The 26,405-nt window shown below is 40.7% G+C and overlaps 1 protein-coding gene and 1 pseudogene across 1 annotated transcript in view; one reads left to right on the top strand and one right to left on the bottom strand.

The window, feature by feature from the left end:
• Nucleotides 1-9,237, top strand: part of Ccl28 (C-C motif chemokine ligand 28) — a 12,903-nt gene extending 3,666 nt beyond the window's left edge. The window contains exons 2-3 of the mRNA XM_008842129.3: nucleotides 3,831-3,957; nucleotides 8,543-9,237. Coding sequence (XP_008840351.1) covers nucleotides 3,831-3,957; nucleotides 8,543-8,735 — 320 coding nt within the window. The 3' untranslated portion in view covers nucleotides 8,736-9,237. The remainder of the gene's footprint in view (nucleotides 1-3,830; nucleotides 3,958-8,542) is intronic.
• Nucleotides 9,238-11,774: 2,537 nt separating this feature from the next.
• Nucleotides 11,775-12,430, bottom strand: LOC103741381 (annotated as a pseudogene).
• Between the last annotated feature and the right edge of the window lie 13,975 nt (nucleotides 12,431-26,405).

The raw sequence follows: 26,405 nt of genomic DNA, 5'->3' as shown, positions 1-26,405 counted from the left end.
GAGGAATTCTAGGCAGAATATCTTTTTAAAAAAAAAATCTATCCTGTTTATTAAGTAGTTAAATTTATCTTTGTATTTACCATACATTTTACATTAGTCTGTGTTAGTGGCTTTACTCAGTATTGTAACCAAATAGAGCATCCCATTAACTACTTTTACTATAGACAGTAATACCCTCTGTTGAAATTAGTTTACACCTTAGCCGTTTTCAATTGTACAGTGCATTTAGTCTTAGGCTGTTTTGTTGTTCCCTTTTTCTTGTTACAAAGTCAGGGGCCAGTCTGAACCTGGAAAAGTCTTGGAGAACACATCTTGAGATAATAGGCTTGAGTCTGAAGTGGGAGGGCCAATACTATCTCCAGTGTCAGCATCTCAGTAAGCTCAAACAGCACATGACAATTTACCAACATAATTAATACAAAAAGGCATTTTTCTCTAGCCTAAAAATTTTGAATTGTTTATCCGTATTTTACTTTTAAACTAAGGCAAGACTGTTAACTCGCATGGTGAATTCCTTTGAAGAGGGCTGTCAGTCTGGATTGGAAAAAACATTTTATAATTTATTATACATGATCTTGGAGATTAAGTACCCATGACCTGGGGAATAAGAAACACAGAAAACAGTGGTACCTAAAAGAAAATGTAAAGAGAAAATATCATAATACTCTTCTTTTTAGTCTATGACATTGTAACTAGAAGGTACCCAGGGAATGTGGCAGGGACAAAAGCAAGCATACAGCAACTGAGCATCAGAGAGGGACATACTCTATTCCAGAGAAAAACAGGCTTAGAATCACAATGCAGAAAAGGGAGCAATTGGGACCAGTGGAGTCCGCATATTAAGTCTCCCATCCAAGTAGGCTATCCCTTTTAACCTCTCATTGTTGTAACTATGTGTTGATAGTAGCTTGTCTCCCATGGGCTCCAGTAGCTGCCGCTGTGGTGCACCCCCGGAGGGGGGAGAAAAGGCCATGACCCATGCTTTGCGAGCCCTCAATGCGAGCCAGCCACCATCCAGGTGATCTGGGTGCGCGCAGCACGAAGGCATGTCCCCCCAAGGGGAAGCCTGCAGGGGCACGGAGGACTACAGAAGAAATCCCTCCACATGGGGCGGTCCTCTCAGAAGAGCCCTTTCCCCAAGAAAAAGCTTATGGAAAAAATGGCTTTTAAAATCTTTTTTCCAGTTTGTCTATGATGGAAGCCACCTTAAATTCTTTAAGTGCTTCGGGCCACCCACTGTTTTAAATCCCTTGTTGTTTTTTTTTTCATGTTACTGGGCAGTCTGATTTAAATTCTCACCCAATTGGTTTACTTTTATGGGGCACTTGGAGCCTGAGTACCTTTTTCTCCCAAGGCAGGTCAATTTAAATTCTTACCTAACTGGTTTAGCTTGAGCCTGAGTGCCCCAGGGGTGAGATAACAAAACAGATAAGGAAGTTTGTTATCTTAGAAGTTGAATTCAATGCTTGTGTGAAAATCCCTTCATGTTAGAACTTTGGGGATTTTTTGTTTCTAGGGATGTTGTTCAAGATAGAAAAGGAAAGGGGGTGACATGCTGATTCCTAGGGGAACATTCCTGGGATCAAAGGCCTCAGGGTATTCCTCTTAGTCTACAGTGCAAGCCTGTCCACAGGATTAAGAGAACTGGAGACCCACTCTAAGAGCATTGAACTGGTCATTGTGTGACCAGGTTTTTGCATTAGAAAGATGTATAGATAAGGGGTCTTCATGGGAGTCAGTTCAGAGGATTAAGAGCCTTTGGCTAACATCAGGGAGTAACCCTGATTCAAAAGCTTCAATTGCTCCTTTGTCTTTAACAGTTCCACCTGAAGACTCAGACTGAAAATAAAAGGAGGAAAGAGGAGAGACTGCTGATCCTCAAGAGTGGGATGGCCAAGGCAAAGCTGCTGCTACCCTCTTGGAAAGAGTGGGTAGTCACAAACTCCGTGTGTTCCAGGAGCCTCATGTTTGGGCACCAGCTGTGGGTCTCTCCCTCCCCTTGTGGGCCGCTGGCCACCCACCCATGAGAACAAAGGGAGCAGAAGTGATGAACAGGGTCAGGATGGCCAGTGAACATGATGGAAAAGACCTTCTGGGGTGTCAGATTCAGTGATATGGCTCCGTTTATTCAGTGGGGGTAGGGAAAAATATAGTGTGGAGGCAGCAGCCAAATCTTCAGCTGATAGGTGTTCATAGTATGCTTTATTTACATGTGGTAGGGGGATCCTATCATCTGGCTATAGGGCAATGCCTAATTATCATATAGAAAAAACCTGGGGGCAGTTTTATTGCAAGTAACTATGCCAAAGGTCATGTTCCAAATAAGGTCAGGCATCCGTGCTTGGAGGCACTTTCCAGATAAGTCAGGCAGGAAGCCCCTGCTGAGAAAGGAGTCGACCTTAACAGCAGGGTTCCCCAACATTTGGGTACCTAGAAAGTGAGTCACGTAGCTTTTTAAATTTCATAGTCAACTGCTTTTCTCCAAAGCTGTGGGTAAACTTGGCATTTTTATGAAGATTAGACATGGACATGGAGCTCTTCCGTTATCCTAAAGGCAGATACTTCCACGCTTAGAGCTGACACTGTAGACAGGTCTACATGTTTTATCTAACCGTTGATTCAGAAGCTAACTTTGTCTTGTTATGAGGCTGTCACCTATAGGTACTATTCACTATAGTTTCTAACATTGTCTTGTATTCACTGCTCAGTGGGTAAAATGGGAGACATGGGAAAACACTCTGTTATGTGGCATGTAGGAATTTGAAGGCACAGATTTTAGTATGAGAAATGTATTTTTTCATATTTGTGTTTCCTTTTATGCCATATATATATAGAAACAAACAGCATAAGCTAACTTTAACCTCACCTCTTGTTCCAATCACCTACTACCATTTAATCAATCTTGATTATCACTGCAAGATGGATTTTCTCAATCTTTCTCAACCACTGATCCTCTTTTCATAAAAGCGAACCCTCTTTAGACTGTCATTTGAAGATTTAGTGATGTGAATTCAACATTTCCTGAATAATACCTGCCAACATTAACCTTCAGAAAAAGCAGACTATTTTCTCCATATCCTAAATAGCATTGCCCTATGCTTCCTACTTTGGGAATTTTTTTATTTTAGTTTACTTTTTATGTCTCATTATGTAGCCCAGGTGGCACAGTGAACTAATAGTCAAACTAATAGTCCTCCTGCCTTCAGGTTTCTAGTTCTCAGATTACAGGTGTGTGCCACCATGTTTAGGGGGTGTCTTTGTGTGTGTGTACATGTGTGTAATTGTTGTTTCCTCATGGTAATGTCAGTAGAGATTGAACCCAGGACCTCATGAATGCTAAGCAAGCACTCTGATACTAAGCTACATCTCAGAATGCCTGGTTATATATCTCTCTTAATCTGAACACGTCTTCTCCATTTTTATCTACCTATCTAAATCCTTCCATTTTCAGCTAAATCATTCACTAACAGAAAAACTTTAAACCTTCTCCAGTGGCCCATGTGACCTCTCCCTTCCAGAGTGAACTGTGTGGGACACTGTTGACATCTCTCTCTCTAATCTCTGTCTAGCTGGTGTGCAACCCTACCAGCATCATTGGCTGTAGCCATTTCTGTCTCTTTCACTTGTCACTTTGCCTAAATTTACATTGTGTCTCCCATAATAGAGCTTAAGTTCCAGAAGAGGGGCATGTCCTGCCTCTGTCTGCACTCATGAGAAGTACTTGTTGGGTAGATGAACAATCTATTTCTCAGGAATCTTTACAATGAGAGCCAAGTCAGTGTTCTATAAAGAGCAGTAGTTAATATTTCCGTTTTTTTTTTTCTTTTTAGCCATACTGCCCATAGCTTCCAGCTGTTGCACTGAAGTTTCACATCATATTTCCAGAAGGCTTCTGGAAAGAGTGAATTTTTGTCGCATCCAGAGAGCTGATGGGGACTGTGATTTGACTGCTGTCATGTGAGTGCTCTTAAGTGGGGCATTTCTTGTAATAGCATGAGAGGCACAGAGGAACACCAGATAGTGATGATTGACTCGGGAGTCTTTTATTAGCAGGAGGTCAGAGAGGGCACTAATGACCAAAAGAACCCTTGACCCCAAGGGGAGACAGAGGGGGGTTTATAAACCTTAAAACCAGAGTTAAATTATGCCAGGATCAAAGCCAATAACCATAGTTACATCAGGTCACCATAGTTACACAAGACCAGGGGCAGGTCAGTTAACAAAAAGTTTTCAGTTAACAAAAAGTTTTGGCTAGGAAAACAAGTGTCTCAGAATTGCAGAAAGAATGGACTCCATGGAGATGCAGATATAGCTGGGTGGGAGGATGTGCTACCTGGGTACTTTTAAGTTTCCCAGTGTTGTAGAAACAGTATATTCCCTGAAACTGCCTGCATGAGATGTTCTGCCTGGTGGCTGCAATGGGAATGGCTGGGTAAAATTACAGGGTAAAGCAAAAGCCAGATAGAACAAAATGTAGTTTTGCCATTTCAGTATAACTGAATGCTGATGATTTCCTGATTATTTCCCCTGACAACAAACAATAGCTTGAAATGCTTTGCCTGATAGACAATCTACAAATCATTCAAATAAGGGTAGGAAGAGTAATTCTTCTGTCCTTTGAACCCGAGGCTACCTGGAGTAGATGCACAATCTCTCTGTATAGGAATGTACAGACCTCTACACTTGCTCTCCAGCCTTTCCTGTCCCCCAGTGACTGTACTTGTCACAGTACTATACAAAATCCAATTGCAAATTGGTTTCTGCATTGGTTTCTGGAGTGTTGGCTCATGGTGAACCTTCCTGCCCCTCCTGCCCCTTCCACTACATTCTAGGGTCGGTCCTGTAAGACAACAACTGTTTGGGAGAAGGCATAAACTATCACCCTGACACATACTGAAGAGAGCTGTGAATGAAGTTACACAGTTCCTCTGAAGGAGTACTGCTGGTGAATGGCAGAAATGGAATGTGCACACGGTTCCCTTGGTTAAGAATACTTTATATCTCCAAGGTCATTCAGAAGGAATGGTGGGGCTAACCATAACATGTTCACCCAAGGTCAGGTATGGTAGAACATTACTGTAGTTCTAGCATTCAGGAAGCTGAGGCAGGAGGACCATGAGTTCAAGGTCAGCCTGAGCCATACAGTGATACCCTGTCCCAAACTTCCGTTGTATCAAGTGAAATATCTTCCTGGCATGCAGGATTGAACACTACTTATGCATCTGGGCGATGCTACTGAGTCATTTGGCATTCCTTTCTTTGGACTATAAATAACCCCGTTGTTTATGCCTTATTTCCTGAGTCACTCAGGAACCTGTTGTTCCATCAACAAATTTCACAAATATTTATTAGTTAGTGATTATGTATTAAGCACTATTCTGTGAGCTGAGGGTGCAGCAGTGACTCAGTGGTATCTGCCTTCCTCAAGCCTCCAAGAGACTTTTTATCCAGCTGAGTTCTGTGGGCCATTTCTGGTGATTTGAATTTCTTCTGAGATCACATGCACACTTTTTCCCAAGAGAAAAGGAAAATGCACTTTTTAGCTTGAAGCATATGCCAAGCTATTGCTGTTTTATTATTAGAAGAATGAGAGGGGGCTGGAGAGATGGCTCAGTCGTTAAGAGCACTGGCTACTCTTGCAGAGGACCTGAATTCAATTGCCAGCACCCACATGGGGGCTAGCAACTGTCTGTAACTCCAGTTCCAGGGAATCTGTCACCCTCTTCTTACCTCTGTGGGCATTGCACGACACAGGTGCACTTACACACATGCAGGCAATATACCCATACATATAAAATAAAAATAATAAGTAAATTTTTTTAAAAAGAAGAAAGAGAATGGATATTGAGGAGAATTAGCATGTGCGTGCACACGCACACACACACACACACACACACACACAGAGAGAGAGAGAGAGAGTCAATTTCAGAAGATCCTGTTTACTGCTCAATTTTGAGAAATACTGGTCTAAAACAAAGGATTATTAAATGTCAGAGCAAGAGGTTTTTTGTTTTGTTTTATTGTTGTTGTTTTAGTCTTTTTGAGACAAGGTCTCCCTGTAGCCCCAGCTGGCCTAGAACTCCCTATGTAGACCAGGCTGGCCTTGAACTCACTGAGATCTGTCTGCCTCTGCCTCCTGAGTGCTGGGATTAAAGGCATGTGCCACCATGCCCAGCTTAACAGACTAGTTTTTTAATTAAAGGGAATTATGAAGCCAATCATTGTTTCTAAAACTATTTAATAAATTAAAGCACAAGTGAGTAAATTGAACTCTTTGTGATGATAAACAAGTTAAAAAGAGCACAGTTGTGAATTGGTGTCAGAATTAGATTCTGTTTTATTTTTTAATCATAAGGTACAGATTCTCTCTGTTATATTTTCTGATGTTTAACCTAAAAGTCTTAAATACAAGTTATTTTACTAGAAAGCATATCTGTATTTGTTCAAAATGTAGTCCTTTAACCCAGGAAAAAAATATATATTATATTTATATATAATATATATTTTAATATATAAGAGTTTAAGTTCGAGACCAGTGTTTAAGATTCAGAAAACATTGCTGTGTTCAAATTCCAAGTATTATATACTATAAGTCACAGCTAATTAATTAATTAATTGATATAAATTAACTTACAGTTAACTCACTAAGCTTCTTCCCTCCCTTTTCTACCTGAAAATCAGTCTTTTGTTTTTGACCCCAATAACAGTCATTGTGATTTTTTCGATGCCTAAAATAACAGTTTGCTTGTTTAAACCTCTCTGCAGTAACTTCATTAAAGAAGTCCTGGCTGTTTCTAACCATGAACACAATGAAAAATTGTTGTCTTTGGCAGAAGACTGGGGTTTTTTGCATCACACAGAAGTATTTGTTGGGAAGAAAATTTCGGGTTTTTCAATAATATTATCCAGAAGTGGTTGTCAAGTGCTGCTTTCAGGAACAGGTCAAGAAATAAAGTTTAGAAAACAACCCCAGGTATAATTTCCAAAGCAGGGCCACTGTTCATATTCATTGGGCTATTTGTAACCATCCTGTAGTACAGAAAGGAATCAGGGAATCTATCTTGTTTTTTAGTCAAAACTCTCCCTCTAGAAATTCACAATGAGGGTGGACCAGTGCCTGCTAGGGATTAAGTTGGGAGTTGCTGAGGGAGTGTGGAAGGCGGTACCTCCTTTCTCAACATTACCTCATCTCTTTTATCATAATGGAAAACACATTGAGATACAATTGAATTTCAGCATATTCTACACCTGAGGATTCTGAGCACCATCACAGAATTCATTGAAAAGCTGAGGCCTTACCAGGCAGGCCTTAAAAAGGGGTCCTACGTGGTAGCTGGTGCCTATGGTCCTCCACCTCTCTGCCTTTAGCTCCCACACAGTTACCTCTTTCTCTTCTGCTACAGAGCAGAAGTTCCCTAGAGCTGATCACTCATCATTTTAATCATAGAGTTGAGTCCTCGAGTGTGCTGTGTAACGGTGGCTTATCTGATGTGCATTGTTCTCTCCCTTGGAAAGGGTCGGAAGGAGCTTCAACTAGGTTTTTGGCTTTTCTGCTTTAGCAGCACTACAGCCAGGTTTTCTCCCATAGAAGCAAAGCAAGTGGCTATGTATTGCTTTAGTATTGAAGTCATCTCAGTAGAATATACTTAGAGAATGTACTGTCCTCTCTTAGGATGCGCACATCTTCAAATTGATATTCCTCTACAATCTGGCTTCTACAGTCTGGCTTTATTATGCTAAAGTTCACACACACCTTTTCATACTCTCCTCCAGTATTGAGTCCCCACATATCTGACAATGACGCAAAAATATTATACAGGTAAGCCAGCAGGATTTGCCACGTTTCATCAGATCTGCCTCGCACCTGATGGAGAGTTGTTAAGTCACACAATTTTCAGAACCAGAAATTCTAGTTATCCAAAGCTGTGAATGCTACTCTAGGGTTCTTCCACTCCAATGTCAATACTTCATATAGAAAAGTAAAAATGAGAACTAATTCTGGATAGTGGTATAGAACTATACTAAATTTTAATAGATGCCCAAAATATTTTAGTAGATTGTTTTATTGGCCAATTTTAATTTCATGTCTGTAATGATTTACTGAGTCCCTATTGTACATCAGGGCCTTTCATAATTATTTCTGGAGTATTCCTCCTTCAAGGAGCATTATTAAAAAAAGAGCCCATTACATCTGGTTTTACTGGATGAAGCCTGAATAAGGAAGAGAAATATTTTTCCTAAGTTTGTTATTGTTTCTCTTTTCCTCCCGCTTCTCCTCCATTCTTTCTCTTACTTTTCCCTTTTTCTCCTTCCCCTCATCCTCATTCAATTTCCTTTCCCCCTCCTCCTCTTTTTAATGCTTTCTGCTAACATCTGAAGACAACAGAGAGCAATGTGTAAAGATTTATCCCCCTGGTGTTCAGTTTGAAGATTCAAACCATAAGAATACGGTATCGAAGAGAGGGGGTCACCTACAAGTCACTAATTTTTTTTATATGTTTGCAATTTCTGTCTGTGATGGTTTTTCTTTCTTTCTCGGCAGCCTTCATATTAAACGCAGAAGGATCTGTGTCAGCCCACACAACCGTATTTTGGAGCAGTGGATGAGAGCATCCGCAGTGAAGAAAAATGGCCAAGGTAACATTTGCCATAAGAAGAAACACGATAGCAAGAGGAACAGTAAGGGGTACACCAGGGGAACGTATGAAGTACCCGGCCATAAACCTCCTCGTTAGAATCCACTCGTGAATCCAGAGATCATTCCTCAAGTGAACTCAGCCATAGTTGGTGAAAACTTTGTCATCTGAATCTTCCTCATTGACAGTCCACAGTATTGGCTTTTAAAATGAAGAATTACATCTAAGGATGTAAACTCAGTGCTAAAGCACTTCTGTAGCACAGGCAAAGCCCTGGGTTCAACCACTAGCAAACAAAAATTTGCACAATGTGCAAATATAGCGAATAGTACTTAACTAAAAATGAAATGAAAATATAAAACTCATCTTCATATAATTTTTAAAGGATAGTGTAGCTATAATTCCACCACGTTTTTTATTATGAAGTTTTTCAGTCCTGCAGAGAAGCTGAAGGAGCGATAAAAGAACAGCCTACACACCTGTCATCTAATCACTGTTAATAGTTTTTATATCTCTTCTCTGTTTGTATAAATGTGTTATATATACATATTAATAACCTGTTCACTAAACCATTTGAAATGAAGTTGCAAGCATCATGATATTTGTCTTTGTTTCCTGTTACTAAAAGAAAATGCCTGATGAGATCAGGTAACTTGTAAAGAATAAAAGATTATTTGGCTCAGGTTCATGAGGTAGGGAAGTCCAAAACATGGCACTGATATGACACATTTGGTTGGTATTTGGTGAGGACCTTTTTGCTGTATCTTAATGTGGTGAAGGAGAACATGTGGCAAGGCAGGGCAAATGCTCTAACTCAGGTCTCTCTTCCTTTTCTTGTAAACACTAATACCACCAGGGAAACTATACCCACATAACCTCATTGAACCTCAGTTACCTCCACATGCCAATATTTAAATTTGAGGATAAAGTTTCCAACACATTAACTTTTGTAGAACACATCCAAACCATAGCAACACATCACCACTGATTTCTTTCTCAAATTATAACTTGGTATCTCACAAGAATAACCAGATTTTCTATAATTGTGTGACTGGTTTTATACCAGGAAAATTAGCAATTTCATCTAGTCTATATTCAAATTACTTTAACTACTTCCAGACCATTTTATATGAACTTTTTTTCCAATCCAGGTTCACATATTTCCATTAATTTTTATGTTGTTTTAGTGCTTTCTAAAAAAGTTTCTCAACCTTTCTCTTCCCTCCCCTGCCCCCCTTCCTTCTGTCCTTCTTTCCCTCCTTCCATTCTTCCAAAGCGTGGACTTTAAGAAGGGGTAAAGATTAGGATTTGTTTTATGCTCTAGGTTTGTCTGATTGGGTCCTCATGATCACAGTCTGGTTTTTCCATTTCCAAGATTCCTCGGTGGAATGTGTACACTTCTTGTGCCATTTACAGTTACAAACATTACTTTCTAAATAGGAAAGTGTAAGCCAAGGAGAGGCTACTATTATCTTGTTTGGTAAATTCTAAAGCTAAAAAAATAATTTACCTTGCTACCCAGGAACTCCTCTCTCCTGTAATCAGCTGGAGTAGCATCCTCATTACAAATTCAGAGTTCAGTCCTGGAAGAAGTCTATGCTCTAAAGCACTCAGTCCACATTTCTCACATGTTGTGAGTTGATTCCCATTGGAGAAGGAGAAGGTCAGGCACATGACAAGAGCCTGTTTGTCATGACAACCATTAGAACAGGGACTATCAAGTATCAAGTGTCCTTGGCCTCCTGGGTAGACCCAGGCAGTAGCACTGCTAGGACAACATGGAGATATAAATGGAGCAAATAGACGTGAGGAACTTGGTATCAGTTAAAAATACCCTTTGTTCAATACCCCTCATTGAAGCTGATCTAGCATGTGGTATCACCAACAATCCTGCAGCTTTGTATTGATAGTTCTACTTTATGAATAAAGAAATCGAGGTTCAGAGCTCAAATGACAGTCCCAAGATCACATGGTAAGAGTAGAGACAAACTGTGTATCCAGATCTCTGGCCTCTCCCCAGTTCTCCTAGCAGGCCCAACAGTAGACTGAGATGGTGTGGACATAGAGATCTGAGGATAGAAAGAAAATCAGATGGAAATCTGTCACTGGTATTTCCAAAGGGTGAGGAGATACCTGCTGAATTTCAGCCACTTTCATAGACCAAAATAGACCCCAACCAGAACTGGAGGAGTTTCACATACTTCTGCAGTGGAGGAAATCACAAAATATTTATAGCCTTTGGTTTGCAAAATATTTTTCATCAAGTTCTTCTTTTGAACTTATCATCAGATTTTGCCAGTTTATACAAAGAAGTAAATGCTAATACGCTTATGGCTCCAAATTACGAAGTGTCTAGGTCTACGTGACGTTAAGCAGGACAGCTGAAGGGGCCCTATTGGAATTAAAAATAAGACTTTCCTGCCAGAGACCAAAAAGAAGCAGTAAGTGTGCCATCTTTATTCCTTCTCAGTGGCACTTTATTCCCTGTCAGGGTCCCTTACACTGCCATGATAAAAGTGCATTTCACAAGCATAGTGATATCAGGACAAGATCAGATCTAAAAGAGTCAGACCTAATAGGCTTATAAGCCTTCAACTATACCCAAGGAGGGATTTGTTTTATCACAGTCTCTAGTCTAGAAGTCTGAAACCAAGGTATTGGCAGGTGTGGTAACTTCTGATGGCTGAGTGAAGGATCTATTCCAGGCCTGTCTTCTTGGTTTATAGATGACTGAAAACTGTTTTCTCTCAATGGCTTTTTTGGGGGTGAGGGGGAGTTGGGGGAGGCATTCAAATTCAGCAAGTGTTTATAGAATGCCTTTTATGTGCTAAATATTGTTCCAGGCACTTGGGATACATAACAGATGAAAACAAAGAGTGCTGCCCTTGTGGAGCTTACACTCTGTCATTTATTACCATTTCACCATTGCACTCTTGTGACCTCAGGCAGGTCACCATACCTCTCTGTACCTGTCACGAGCTGCCCAATGAAGAAGCAAGCAGACCAGGCTCGGACTGGACAACTGAACCTGATTTGCTGCAGATAGGACACCTGCCCTTACTTGATTTTTTTTTGGAAATTGATTTTTAATAATAAAGTACATGGAGCAAAGGGACAGGGAGCTAAACTGCTCTGACTGGCAGGCTACACTAACTGATGCCACTGCTGTTGCTGCTGTTCAGTGGCAATCTTGATGATGAGGTCCTTGGCTTTCTCTGTAGCTGCTAGTACCACCTCCTTTGCTTTATCCTTGGGCTCTGGATATCTTAACACATTTTGGGGACAGTGCCTCAACTTGTAGCTTGCCAAGAAGTACGCATAACCCTTTAATGTATGGGTTACATTTACTCTTGAACTGGAAAGACCAAATTCCTGGACAGCTCTGGAAACACAGACCTCCCTGAGGATTTCTCATTGGCAGTGTTGTCAGAATTCATATGGTAAATATATTGTTATTCTACCACCATCATCCGGGCATGATTGGTATTCCAGATGAAGGTGGTCATGGTGTGATTCTGGGAGTCCACAGTAGTGTCCAAGATGCACAGCCAGTGAGCAACATTGGCAGGAAACAGGCATCCCATCCAGCAAGGCATACTGCTGGTCTTGGTCAGAAGTCTCACGCACAAAAGTTCCTGGTTGGGGTAGTCTCCCCTGCTGTCTTCAGTCAAGACATGTTTGCTGTAGGGATTCAGGAACCACTGCCAAAAGGAAGTGAACACTTGGTTGCAGGAACTTTGGAGCACTCTCTGGCCCATGAAATAATTCACCAAGGTCCGGGGCTGGATGCAGCATCAGAAGTGTGGAGCCCTGGGGCCAGAAGCCTCAGAGGACTTGCAGCTCACTCACCACTGTGCACCCAAGCTGCTACCATCACCACGAGGGTGGTACAGCCTGCCCAGTGTATCTTTATATCATCTTTTCTCTTTGCCTTTGTGTCCAAATCTCCCTCTCAATTTTGTAATAAAGACAATACTATTCTGGATTAGGTCCAATCCTGATGACCTCATCTTACATCTGCAATGACCCTATTTCCAAATAGAGTCACACTTCAAAGAACTGGAGATTAGAACTTCACTGAAGAATTTGGGTGCAGAGACAATTCAGTCTGTCATAGGGAGTCTAAGGAAAGTGAGAATGGGCAAGGAGTTAATCTTTGAAGTTCATGATCAGGAGAATGGACACAGCACTACCCCTAACATACCATTAGCTAGTATTAAGACATTATCATCCCGACTTCCAGAGCAAAGGTCAATGCACCCAGCTATTGCTGTTTCATTACTGGAAGAAGAGGGAGTGGATGTTGAGGACAATTGTCAGCTTCGGATACACTGGAGGTTTTCTTTTCCCCCCTTTTAGAGACAGGGTCTCTCAGTAGTCCCAGCTGGCCTGGAACTCACCATGTAGACCAGGCTGGCCATGAACTCACAGAGATCCACTTGCCTTTGCCTCCTGAGTCCTGGGACTAAAGGCGTGTGTCACCACACCTGGCCACTAGAAGTTTTTAAAAAATATTTATTGTTATTTTATGTGTGTCTTTACCTGCATGTGGGTGCACCTGCAGAGCCCAGAAGGCATCAGATGCTCTGTAATTGGAGTCACAGACAATTGTGAACCACCATATGGGTGCTGGGAACTGAACCTAAGTCCTCTGCAAGAGCAACAAGTGCTTTTAACTGCTGAGTCATCTCTCCAGCCCCACATAACAGTTTTCAAAAACTTCGTGAAGCAGAGAACTAACTCCTTCCAAATGATAGTAAGTGCTGTTTTGTTTTGAATAGCATAGATCATACAAGAAAAGTCAAATGTTGTATTTGTTCTCAGAATAACCCTGAAAGTCATTTCCCCCTAGGTACTATGAAAGGGAACACCAGGACTAGACAGATTAAAGAACTTACTTAGACTTAGAGTCAAACCTATTAAGTGGTAGAGCCTGAAATCCAACTGAGGATTTTGTTAGCACCAAACCCTAACCCATTTCTCTGAGCCATGTCACGTACAATGTCAAGCAGCTCTCCAGCAGGTTTATCATCATTCTGGTTAGTGACTTGAAGAAAGTGTCTTTTAGAATATCCCCATTCCTGCCAGGGTGGTTATACCATTAAAAAATGAGACCTTGAAGAAGTGACTAGATAGCCAGGCGTGGTGGCACATGTCTTCGATTCCAGCACTTGGGAGGCAGAAGCAGGCAGATCTCTGTAACATCGAGGCCAGCCTGGTCTATATACAGAGTATGGGCCAGCTGGGGCCACAGGGGGACCTTGTCTCAAAAAGACCAAAAAGAAAAGTAACTAGATTAAAACTGCTATAGAAGAAGTAGGTTAATATCACATGAAGGGGCTCCTAATAACAGTGACTTTGACATGATTTTTCTCTGTCTCATGTACTTCCTCATTGATGATACCCTCTGCCATGTTATAGCACCTCAAGGATGCCCTGCCCAGATGCCAGTTCCATGTTCTTGAATTTTTCAGCTTCTAGAACTATAAGAAATAAATCTCTGTTCTTCATAAATTACCAGCAAGATGGTTAGTTTTGCTTGTCAGTTGACACAATGTATTCTTAATTAATAAATTGTGTGTGTGTGTGTGTGTGTGTGTGTGTGTGTGTGAATGCAAGCTTGTTTTCTTGCTTATGCTGCAGTGTGCATGTGGATGCCAGAGGACAACTCTGAGGAGTCTGTTCTCTCCTGCCATCTGGTGGGATCCAGAGATGAAACTCAGGTCATTAGGCCTGCACACCAGCTCCTTTCCCACTGAGAAATCTCATGAGCCCAACTTGATACAATCAAGAATCACCTGGGAAAATAGTCTCAGTGAGGGATTGTCTAGATTACTTTGGCCTGTGGTCATGCCAATTGGGGATTATCGTGGTTAAGTTCATTGAGGTGAGAAAGCATGCTGACTGTAGGTGGCACCACTCTTAAGGCAGGTGATCCCGATCTATGCAAGAGTGGAGAAAGAAAGGCGAGGGAAAGCACAAGTGCATCCATTCTTTTTCTGCCCTTGACTGTAGGTGTGACTAGCTGCTTCAAATGCTGCCACCTTCACTTTCCTGTCACAATGGATTGTAACCAGGAATTGTGAGTCAAATAAGCCTTTCTTCCTTAAGTCGCTTTTGTAAAAATATTTTATCACAACCACAGGAAATGAAACAAAGACACCCGATCTCAGATATCATGCTAGAGCAACTGAAAAGAGATAAAATAATCTATGCAACTCACATGCAGACACACACACACACACACACACACACACACACACACACACACACATTTTGCTTTTATAGAAAAGTACCGTCCTTTCTTCCTCCTGTCCAAGAGTATTACCTTATTCGATCTTGCTCTAGTTGTCAAAAAAAAAACACTCATAATGTTTATTAGAAAATAAAGGCTATAAATATGAATTTTATGAAATGTTTTCTTAATCCCTTCTCTTCTTAAAGTTGATGGCAGGTTACTGCTCTTTCTTTTTGCTATAGGCAGAGACAACAGTCACAGAAGGATGGTGATTCACTAGTCCTTGCTGTTTTGTGAAGGTTTTCTGGAGTAACTTCCATTTGTTGAATAAATATAAGATTGCAGTAAATAGCCCCCCCACCCCCACCATGGCTTAGCAACAGTTTTTTTCCACTGCTCTGTGTAAACTCTGGGAAGGAAGTATATCATTTGTATAAGCAGGCTAGAACTTTCTGGAAAGAGAGACCAACACTCCAACCTAAGATGCTGAAATGAGTTAGGAGAGCTGTCATAGTATCCTTCAAGATCTGCTGGCAGGTAAGGTGCAAGGCACCAGCTGTCACAAAGAGAAATTCACCTGAAAGGCAGTATTCTCAGCTGATAGCTCTGGCTTTACCTCAGGGGTTCAGTGTTTAGGCTTGGAGGCGAATTCTTTCTATTTCAGGGTGTGACTAACAGGTAAAGTTCTAAAAGCCATGCCACTTAGGATATAGTATATAGCTCTCTATATGTGACTTAAGAGAGGTCTGCCTAACTTTGGCACCCAACCATGGAGCACGTAAAATGGTCTATCTGGTTCAATAAAGACATCCACCAGACAGACTATGGTACTGAGAAAGTTTTATGAAGACAGTCTAGATTCTGGTATGTTCCTGAGTGTATTGCTGGTTCCTAGCCCAGCATTTGAGATGTTGAAGGATATCAGTAAAAATTTCAGTTAAAATGTGCTAAGGATCCAGAATTCAGTAACAAGACACTATGATAGCAGTCATCTACCTAATGAACTTCTCTCTTCCCCTTCCCCTCCCCCTTTCCCTCCCTCTTTCCTCCCTCTCCCTCCCCCTTTCCCTGTTCCCCCGTCCCTCCCTCCCCCTCCCCTTCCCCCTCTCCTCCCTCTCTCCTGTTATTTAGAAAATAGAAGGGCCTTTCTTCAGACTGAATTCTTAGGCCATTCAGGTAGAGAACACAGACCTTAACATACTCTAGTTCTTATGAATAAAGGAAAGTTTATTTACAACAAGTTGATTGAAAAAAAAAAAAGATTGTATTTACACCCTCTACAGTGAGAACAAGTCTTACTGATTGCCTAAGATATTATTGCAGGCATCCGAATCATGTGGATCACAGGAAACAACTGCGAGGTTCTGATCTCTCAATAGACATGCTGGAACAAGTATTATTTTAATTAGGTGAGTCACTTAATACATAGACAACAATCTTTGATGTTAGAAATAGCTTCTCCATTCAAACTGGGCTCAAGTCCCTTTTCAGATATAAATAGAGAAACTCATCATTTACCTTATTCAATTCTTAAAATGAGGATAAGTTTTCTGTATTTTTGGCTGAGGAATCAGAAGTAGTAAAGACACAATAGCTTATATATATATATATATATATATATATATATAGAGAGAGAGAGAGAGAGAGAGAGAGAGAGATCTTAATATTTTATTTTTATTTTACATTTTTGAGTGTATTGCCTGCATGTGTGTAAGTACCCCTGTACTTACGCAACGCCCATGGAGGAAGAGGGCATCAGATCCCCTGGAACTGGAATTAGGGACAGTTGTTGGCCACCATGGGAATTGAACCTGGGTCCTCTCCAAGAGTAGACAGTGCTCTTAACTCCCAAGCCATCTCTCCAGAGCTAATGTATATTAACTGGAGCTAACAGATTCACAGTGACCTACGTGTAAATGAAATATTGGTGTTGCTGGTGTATGAGTTTTGTGGGCTTAGCAATTACTTTTTTTTTTTTTTTTTTTTTTTTTTTTTTGATAAAGCGTCCCCCTTTAGCCCCAGCTGGCCTGGAACTCACTATGTAGACCAGGCTGGCCTTGAACTTACAGAGGTTTGCCTGCCTCTGCCTCCTAAGTGCTGGGATCAAAGGTGTGTACCACCACACCTGGCTTAGCAATTACTATTTTAAACAAACACATACAACTTAATAAATGTGAGTTTTTTTTATATGAGTTAATATCTGAAAAATGCTGGGCATGGAGGCTCACGCCTATGATCCTAGCCCTGGGGAGGTAGAGGCAGGCAGATCTCTGTGAGTTCAAGGCCAGCCTGGTCTACATAGTGAGTACCAGGCCAGCTTGGGGCTATAGAGAGACCCTGTCTCAAAAAGACCAAAAAGAAAAAAAAAAGTCTGAAAGCTGTGGGGTAAATACTATTTTTAAAGATGTTCTTAAGAAAACATTGTATTCAAAGAAATTCCTTTAAAAATCATGCAATGAAAGAAATATCGTTTTATTTTCTTGATGTGTATGTGTGTGGTATGCATGCATATGTGTGCATGTGGAGGACAGAGGTTGACATTGGGTGTCTGGGGTCTTCCTTGATCACACTCCACTTTACTTACTGAGACAGGGTCTCTCACTGAACACAGAGCTTACTGATTTGTCTAGTTTAGCTGGTCAGTTTGCCCTAGGAATCCCCATGTCCACGTCCTAAGCACTGGAATTATAGGCAGGCAGCCAAGCTTGCCTGGCTTTTATATGGCTGCTAGGAATCTGAACTCTGTTCCTTATGCTTGCACGCAAGCACTTTATCCACTGGGCCATTTCCCTAGTCCCATAAATTATTTCGTTTTTCATTTGTATAGCATTGTAGGATAGGAAAAAAAAATACTAGATTGTTCTAGTTAAACAGGCCTTGATTGGAATCCTAGTGGTGACCCTTGGTTTGTTTATCTGAAAATAGAAATGAAAAAAAAATCTGACTCAAAAAGTTGTTATGCGGATTCAATATACAGTGTCTGATACAAGAGGATCTCAGTGACCACTGGGGAAGACTCAAATTTCCCAGCACTTGAGTACTTGCTAAATATTGCAGCCTGGCCTCAATCATGTTTAGGGAAATTGGGGAGTATTTATCTTGTACCTCAAAATGAATAGCTATGGGAAGAGCAGTGTTCTCATGAGGCCTGAGTGGTGACTTCAGGGACTGTCACCAATAGGAACAGAGGGTATCTGTGGTCATAAGAGCAACAACTTCACATGGGTCTTTGATAGCTAAGAAAACAATTGGACAGCAGAAGCCAGGTTTGTCTTTGAGCAGTTAGGATAATGCTTTTGGTCCCTGGGTAGAGTCCACATTCACCAAAGGTAATTTCTGATACCTAGATTATTGTTCCAGGGAAGACACCCTATTTCATATGGAAGCTTGATTGTTTAAGATGATAATAAGTTGGCTGATCAGCCCTGCTCTGGCTTGTTCTGCCCTTTCTTGCCCTGCCTGGGGAAGTTGCTTCTTAGAATCTCAGTCGGGGAGTACAAAATCTGGTCAGCTGTAATAGGATGACAACAAATGACATTTGAACAAATAATGAGAAAGAAGAGAACTACCATGTCAAAGAGAGGTGGGTGGGCTACAAGTTTTTGTCCGCTTAAAAAATATTTTATGTGTATGAGTGTATTGTCTTCATCATATGTAAGTGCACCCATGTCATGCGATGCCCTCAGAGGTCAGAAGATAGCGTTGGATCCCCTGGAACTGGAGTTATGGAAGATTGTTGGCTGCCATATGGGTGTTGGGACTCAAACCTGGGTCCTCTGCAAGAGCAGCCAGTGTTCTTAACTGCTGAGCCATCTCTCCAGCCCCAAGCTTTTGTCCTTGAAGAAAGACAGGAAGAATAAAATCGAAGTGAAAAACCTTTAAGGAGAACAAGAAAATTAGTTAAGAAAATCTCTTCTTCATATTTAAAGGAAATTAACTTTTAATTTTAGGTTTTGTTTGGTTTACAAGAAGTTGCTAATATTGTAAAGCATCCCATACATGCCACATTCAGTTTCCCTTATTGTTAACTCTTATCCATGGCCCATTTGTTGTAACTAATGAACTAATACTGACATATTGTGTTTAAGCAAAGTCTGTATTTCTATTTAAGCAATTTTAACCTAATGTAATTTTTCTTTTGTTCAGGATCCTTTCCAGGAGACTATATTACATTATTATGGTACCATAACAATTTGGCAGTTTTTCAGACTTTTCTTGTTTTGAATGACCGTGACAGTCTTGAGAAGTACTAGTCAACTGCTTCTGCAGAACATCCTTCCACTGGGATTTGTTAGATAGTGTCTCCTGATTTGATTTGCATTATGTTGTTTTGTTTTGTTTTGTTTTGTAGGAAGAACAGAGGTTAAAATACCATTCTCATTAAATTGCATCAGGGGTACAATCAACATGACTTGCCGCTTTTGATGTTAGCCTTGATCATCTAGTGGGTTTCTCTTCTGAAAAGTGACTTTTCTCTTTCCGTACACTACTCTTTGACAGGACTCCAGACACGATGCATAGCCCACATGTGTGGTTAGTATGCCCAATGATTTTTACTTCTTAATATTCTCTAGGTTTGTCTTATTTTGCTCATGGCCTCATCATCTCTTCTCTGATGTAGCAACATTTGCATTGTGAATTCCTATGGAAAAAATACTTTTTCCAACAAAAATATGGCATATGAACCAGAAACTATTATATACACAAACACAAAACCTAAACTGATTTGAAATATCAATTCTTTATTTGCTCACATGTCTGCTATCAACTAGCTGACCCAGTCTATGCTGGGTAGAGCAACTCTGTTCAAGCTGTGGTCTAATCAGCTTGACTCTGCTCCCAGAATAAAAAGCAGTTTCCCAGTGTGGAGGAAGCTTACTGCAATGACAGAGTGCAAAAAGCTAAGCTCCACTGCACATTTTCTTTAAACCCTTGTTTTTACCATATCTGTGATATTGCCAAGTCATCCAGTCAAGTTGGAAAGTCAAGGGGAGGGAGATACACATACTACTTTTGTGGGGAAAACTGAAAAATAACCTAAAAAAGTTGTAGATGCAGGAAAGCACAAATAATTGGTGTCAATAATTCTGAATACTACAGATAATCATAATAACCTCCAGTTTCAGCTCTGGGAAGAAGCATCTCTTTGACATCACATATGGGCACTAGCCAGAAAAGCAATAAGTGTTGCCCTCATTCATGTTCAGTAATAGCATTAAGGAAGTGGGCTCAGTGGAAATTAGAGCAGAGGGGGAGAAAAACAAAAGCAATAAGCATTGTTATGTTCTCAGTTCTTAAAGAGCTTTAGTTACACTTTCTCTTTTGCTCTTACATTCTCTCTTTTTCTCTCTTACTCCCACCCAAAGCTCAGATGTTCCTTAAAAAAAATAAAAGAGTAAGAAGGGGGAAATGTTAACACTTCCTCAAACTTCTCCACAATCAAATCCAACTCAATGAAACAAAGTTAATGTCATGATGAAGAACCTTACATATGACAACAAGAGAAGGACACATTATTTTGACACTCAATTGAAATATTTCTTAATTGCTTAATTCAAATAGTCCCTTTGTTGCTTAAGGGAAGCCAATAGTCTTGTCTTAGGCATTGAAAAAGCATGGAATTTAAGAACATAGTAAATATTCTGAAAATTAGTCCAAACCTCTCTTTTTAAAGATGAAGGGATTGAGAGGTGGAAAAGCTAGGTGAAGAAGGGCAGACTCAAAGTCATGTGCTGTAACTTACAAATCATGTGTGCAGTTCATTGTATAAAACTTTTATAGAAATAATGTCCTGATCAACTACATTCATTTCTGGAAGAAAATAGTTAAATATTCATTTGGGGCAAGGCATTGTGCTAATTGCTAAAAATCCATAGAAACATGAACAAGAACAGCACTTTTCCCCAAGGAGCTTCTAATCCAAGGATGGGTGGAAGGTAATGTCAATATGTGGAATAAGGATAATGAGCATAAGATGGATATTTGTGCCAAGGAAGTATAAAGTAGTGAGAAGGGGGCAGTAATTCCCACTCAAGGATGTCAAAAAGAGTTCATGACAGGAAAACATTTGCAGTTGACTTGGAATAGTAAGTTTTTGATAGGTAGAAATGGGGGAAAAAGCCATTCTTAAAAGAAGAGCACAAATCTAATAGAAATATAGAATGCATTTGAAGATGAATGAATCATTTGCCTTGGTATTCCACAACGACAGGCTCTAATAATCTAATAATACCAAGTTGGGGGTTTTGTATGATTGTGACTTTGGTTTTCAACCCTGTAAGTCCTGAAGAATTCTTAATTTGTATCATTAGCAGTAAAAATGTCACACTTTGGCTTGGTGTTCTCTAGTGCAGACTGGTAAGGTCAGAGTTTTCCTTTACTTTAGACATGGAGGCAGAGCATAAAATGGGATGGATGAAGCTATCTCCCTTGAAGGAGGTGGGAAGAAACTGGAAAATCCAGCACAGGATGTGGGGCTGGAGAAGAACAATGAAAATGTAGTCAAAATGTGCGGGCGAGGAGGAATGGGACATGCCCCTGATGAGGCCACTGCCATGAAACCTGCATCGAGTTTTAAGAACCAGGGAGGCCAAAAGATATCCTGAGGACTGAGTTGTCGAACAAGAGGAGGGTGAGTTGAGAGGTTCAGGGCATTCTACAAGAGACTCTTTGGTCTGGACTCTTCACTTAGACTGAACATCAAAGTGATATACACAGAAGTTAATTTAGTATTACAGATACAAAATTCCAGAGTCAATGCTAGAGTAAGATGCATATTTTCAAAAGGAAGGATTGGTTTCAACAATTCTAAGAATGCCCAGCTCCTAAGAAGGATGTAATGGTCAGTTTTATGTGTCATATTGACTAGAGTATAGTCTCTGGTTATTCAATTAAATACTAATGTAGGTGTTCCTGAGATGGTGCTTTTAGATAAAGATCACAGTTGAGTGACATTAAGGAAGATTATCAAGGTAAGTTATCACATAAGCCAATTCTTTAGGGTAAATCTCAATATACATCACCTGTTGGTTCTGTTTCTCTAGTTGAACCATGAACTACTTGAAAGAGGAGTACTTAAGAGATAATTGGGTGAGAGGATTTTTTTTTTTTTTTTTGCAAGATGTGCACTTTGATTTCTTCCCCTCAGATGAGGAAGAATTTCAATGGGATCAAGGATGGTTGACATGTATTCCGTGAAGTTGGAGGTGGCATGAATTGACAGCAACTCCCAAGGATAAGACTCGGTAGGCTTCCTTCCTTCAGTGTAGGGACCACGTGAAATCAGGATGGAGACTTCCAAGTGATAATATAAAATGAATGCACATTTGAGGTGGATGGGAACCACCTGAAAGGGGGGTAGAACCATCAGATGCTGGAAAGCACACCACAGAGATATTCCTGTTTTCTTTCATGGCAAAATCAAAAAAGGACACAAATGGAGTCCCAGGGCTATCACAAAGTCCAGAAAAATTGACCAGCTACAAATACAAATGTAAGAAAGGGTTGGCCTTCTGAAAACTGCCTTATCCTACTCTGCTAGTCAAAACTAACCAATGAGTTACCTACAACTCATTCAGACACTGAATTCTCAGGACACACTATGTATTTGAATCCTTTATTTGAATGAAGGACCTAGATGGGAACTTTTGGTAGCAATCCCTCTTATGTTTGCCACCTCTGTTTCTCTTTTTCTGGGAGCCATCACCTGATTTATCCTTGATACAAGCTACATCTCTCATCTGGTTTGAGCAGATGTTTCAATAAAAGCTTTACCTAGGGGCTGGAGAGATGGCTCAGTGGTTAAGAGCATGTAATACTCTTACTCTTGCAGAGGACCTGAGCTCAGTTCATAGCACCCACATTGGTGGCTCACAACTGCCTATGACTCCAGTTTCAGGGGATTCCATGCTTCAAGCCTCCACAGACAGCTATATTCACCTGCACATACCATCAGAGAGAGAGAGAGAGAGAGAGAGAGAGAGAGAGAGAGAGAGAAACACATAATTAAAAGATATCTTTTTTAAAAAAGCTTTGTATTTTAAAAAATTATTTATTGAGAATTTCATACAGGGATATAAGCATATAAGGCGTTTTGATCAAATCCATGCCCACTCCCTCCCCTCTGACTCCTCCCATATCTCCCCATCACTTTTTTCTGATAACTTCATGTACTCTTTCTTTTATTTAAATGGGGCTTTTTGCTACTTTAACATTCCCCCCTCTGAAGACGTAACTCTAAAATCTTTTAAGGATTAGATAAGAGCTCCCACATACTTTCAACATTTTTGGCCTTTGGAACAGAGTATGTGCTAAGATGCCCAAGAACATTTTGACTTTTAGCCAAAAAGCTGGCTATTTTTCTTTGGGGGCTTTTTACATTAACTGCCTAGCCAATTCCTGCCTCCTATTCTTATCACACCATCCTCTGAAGAGGTTACCCAGCTTGTGGATAGGGAATCGGGATGCAAACCGCTCTGGCTTCTTCCATGCTACACAGGGATGCAGGATGAGGCAACTGGGGTACCCCTTCATATTTTTATGGGTTCAGTCTCATTTCTACCATCTCTGGACCCAAAGACCTGGCTCCAGAACATAGTAACATTTGTTCCCTTGTGAAATGACTAAAATGCTAGTACATGCATTTTCTTTTTTAAAAAATCATAAATCTAACCCAGTAGGGTGGTGCTCACCTTTAACCCCAGTACTGGGGAGGCAGAGGGAGGGCGGATCTCACAGAGGTGAGATCAAAGCCAGCCTGGTCTACATAGTGAGCTCCAGGCCAGCTGGGGCTACAGGGAAACCCTGTCTAAAAAAAAAAAAAAAAAAAAAAAAACACCCCAAAACAGAAAATCATAAATCTGCAAGAATAGAAAGCCTAAAACTGAAAACAAAAATGAAATTTTTTGGAATGAAAAAATTTTAAGTAGCAGAAAGCTAGCAGATATACCAGCATCATTTGATATAAGCTATCTGAAAAGAAAACATCCAGTGCTTCTGTGAGGATGACCCAGAATGTAAACATGTGTCTCCCAAGGCTCAGGAGCCTCTGAGCAATCACAGATATTCACTACCTTAATATTTAGAATTTTCAAAAGCAGTTGGTAGTGTCACAAAGCATTTTAAGATGATATCATCACATACATTCAAATCAACATCTAGGTGTGTTGCTTATGGATCTTTAACCTCTTGGCTCCAAATTCAGTCCATGAATTTGCAGACTTTAGGAAAATAGTTTTGAACTTTTGAAAGTCTACCTCCCACCCCTGCCACACACACAATGGGAATTTATCTTCACAAATGTACACAAAAGATAGGATAATAAGATAGAATAGTTTGAAGCCAGTTGTGGTGGTGCAGGCCTTTAATCCCAGCACTGGGGAGGCAGAGGGAGGCAGATCTCTGTGAAATCAAGGCCAACTTGGTCTACATAGTGAGTTCCAGGTGAGCTGGGGCTAAAAAAGACCAAAAGAAAAAAAAAAAGGTAGAATAGTTTGGCTAAGGAGGAGGATGAAGTTATGTAAAGATGACTACCGTGCTTGAATGTGCAATTGGAACGTGCAATGTCCTATAGGCTCATGTGTGGAAGACTGGTGAACCTTTAGGAAGTAGAGTCTTGTTAGAAGAATTGGGTCACTGGGGGCAGGCCTTGGGGTTTTATAGCCTGGACTCACTTTCTGTCTGCTCTGTCCTTCCTGACAACAGAAGCCATGTGATCAGCCACCTCATGCACCTGCTATCATGCCTTCCTTGCCATGATAGGATATTTCTTCTTGAACCAAACCAAACAAATCTTTTCTCCCTTTAGTGGATTCTTGCCAGTTATTTTGATGACAAGAACAAAAAAAGTAACCACTATAGTGATAAAGGAAACATATGTTCCTTTTGTCAGCAGAGCTGAGTTATGAATGATGAGTTAAAGAATCAATCATCTGAAACTCAGAGTTGTAAGAAGAACAGCAAGTGCAAAGGCACTGAGACAGATAAACTCAGCCTGCTTGAAGAGCAAACAAAAGGTAAGGTGACTGAGCTTAAAAAGCTGGAGTTAGCCAGACTTCAGCTTAAAGCCTGGTAATCAGACTTTAGGGGAGCGAAAATAAACTTAAAAGTAACAGGCTATGCATTCAATCCTCAGCTCCACAAAGCAAGAATAAACCAAGAGAATGGAGAAAATGGGAAGTTGTGACATAAAAATTCTCTCATATGAGGAAGAAGAGACAAATAATGCTTAGGTGGTATGAAAACCTAAAGGGAAATGTAGTATTTAATAAGTCTACTAAAAATATACATCTCATATAAATGTGAGTGCATATGTATAGCTGGAGGATATCTAACAAAAATCACATTGCCATGCAAGGAAAACCTCCCTTTGAGTTGTTGGTCAAGGTAGTTAAAGAGACTCTCAAAATAATACATGCACTGCCACAGCCCTTGATTGCCTCCCAGAGCTTGAAGATAAGATCCTATTGCTGAAGACAGGACATACTATAGGCTAGCACGCGCTGGGGTCTCAGGGTCCCAGCGCGCACTCCTGGGCAGTGAAAGTTCCTCTGCTACTGAGGTCTACTCAGTCGATCCCGTCCCTATTTCACCCGTATACCTTCCTCAGGATGTGAGGTCCACTGGCCACTTGGACCACACGGGAAGCGTACGAGGGACGGTGAAAGCCAGGGTGTCCGCGAGTCGGTGATGGAGGAATAGCGTCCCCCGGGGAGACTGGATCACAGGATTTAGTGTTACAGCTCAAGACAAGTGACTCAGCTCAGATCTCAGTGATTCAGCTCCAGCTCCAACTTTATTGGGGTAAAACTAGGACTATTTATAGTGTAGAGACAGCAGAAGAAGCCTTAGCTGATAGGTACTTTTAGGATGCCTCATTTACATAGGGCGGTGGGCTTCTATCAGGCTATCAGACAACACCTGATTAAAAACCTGGTAGCTCCTGTGCCAGAGGGCATGTATTTGTGGCGATCACTTTAAAAGAAGAGTCAGGGAGGATGCCAGGAAGGCACTCTGCTATGAAAGGAATCTGCAGCACATGGTTTCCGAGCTCGTGAGCTATCCGGACGTGAAGAGACTTCTACTTGCATAACGGAGGACCCCAACATCTCCTCCTCTTTGATTAAAATATGAAAAAGTGTCATCGCCAGCCCTAAGAACCAACTCATTTCATCTCGGGAAAATCCAAAGTTTGATAACTGACCATGACCTGTTTCCTCTGGTGATTTTAGCAAATGGCAGTAACAGTCAGCAAGGAGACCTTGAAAAACAGTGAAACAGCAATAATACACAGTACTATCAGAGAGCAATAAGGGATAGGGGCCATGCAAAACAAGCCAATAGATTACAAAGTTTTGAGGGTGTTAACATTGGTTTCAACAACATCTGATTCATTTACAAAGAAACAGTATCTTTCCCAATATCATATAGTCCCATGTTTAACAGCTATCAAGTCCAATGTTCTTTTATTGTGAAGCATAACTTCTGGCAAGAAAGTTCATCTGATTTTGGAGAAACTCCTGGCTACCAGTTAC

This window comes from Nannospalax galili, unplaced genomic scaffold (assembly GCF_000622305.1).
Source record: "Nannospalax galili isolate Female #2095 unplaced genomic scaffold, S.galili_v1.0 scaffold139, whole genome shotgun sequence".
Lineage (NCBI taxonomy): Eukaryota > Metazoa > Chordata > Mammalia > Rodentia > Spalacidae > Nannospalax > Nannospalax galili.
This window is presented reverse-complemented; position numbering and strand designations above follow the sequence as displayed.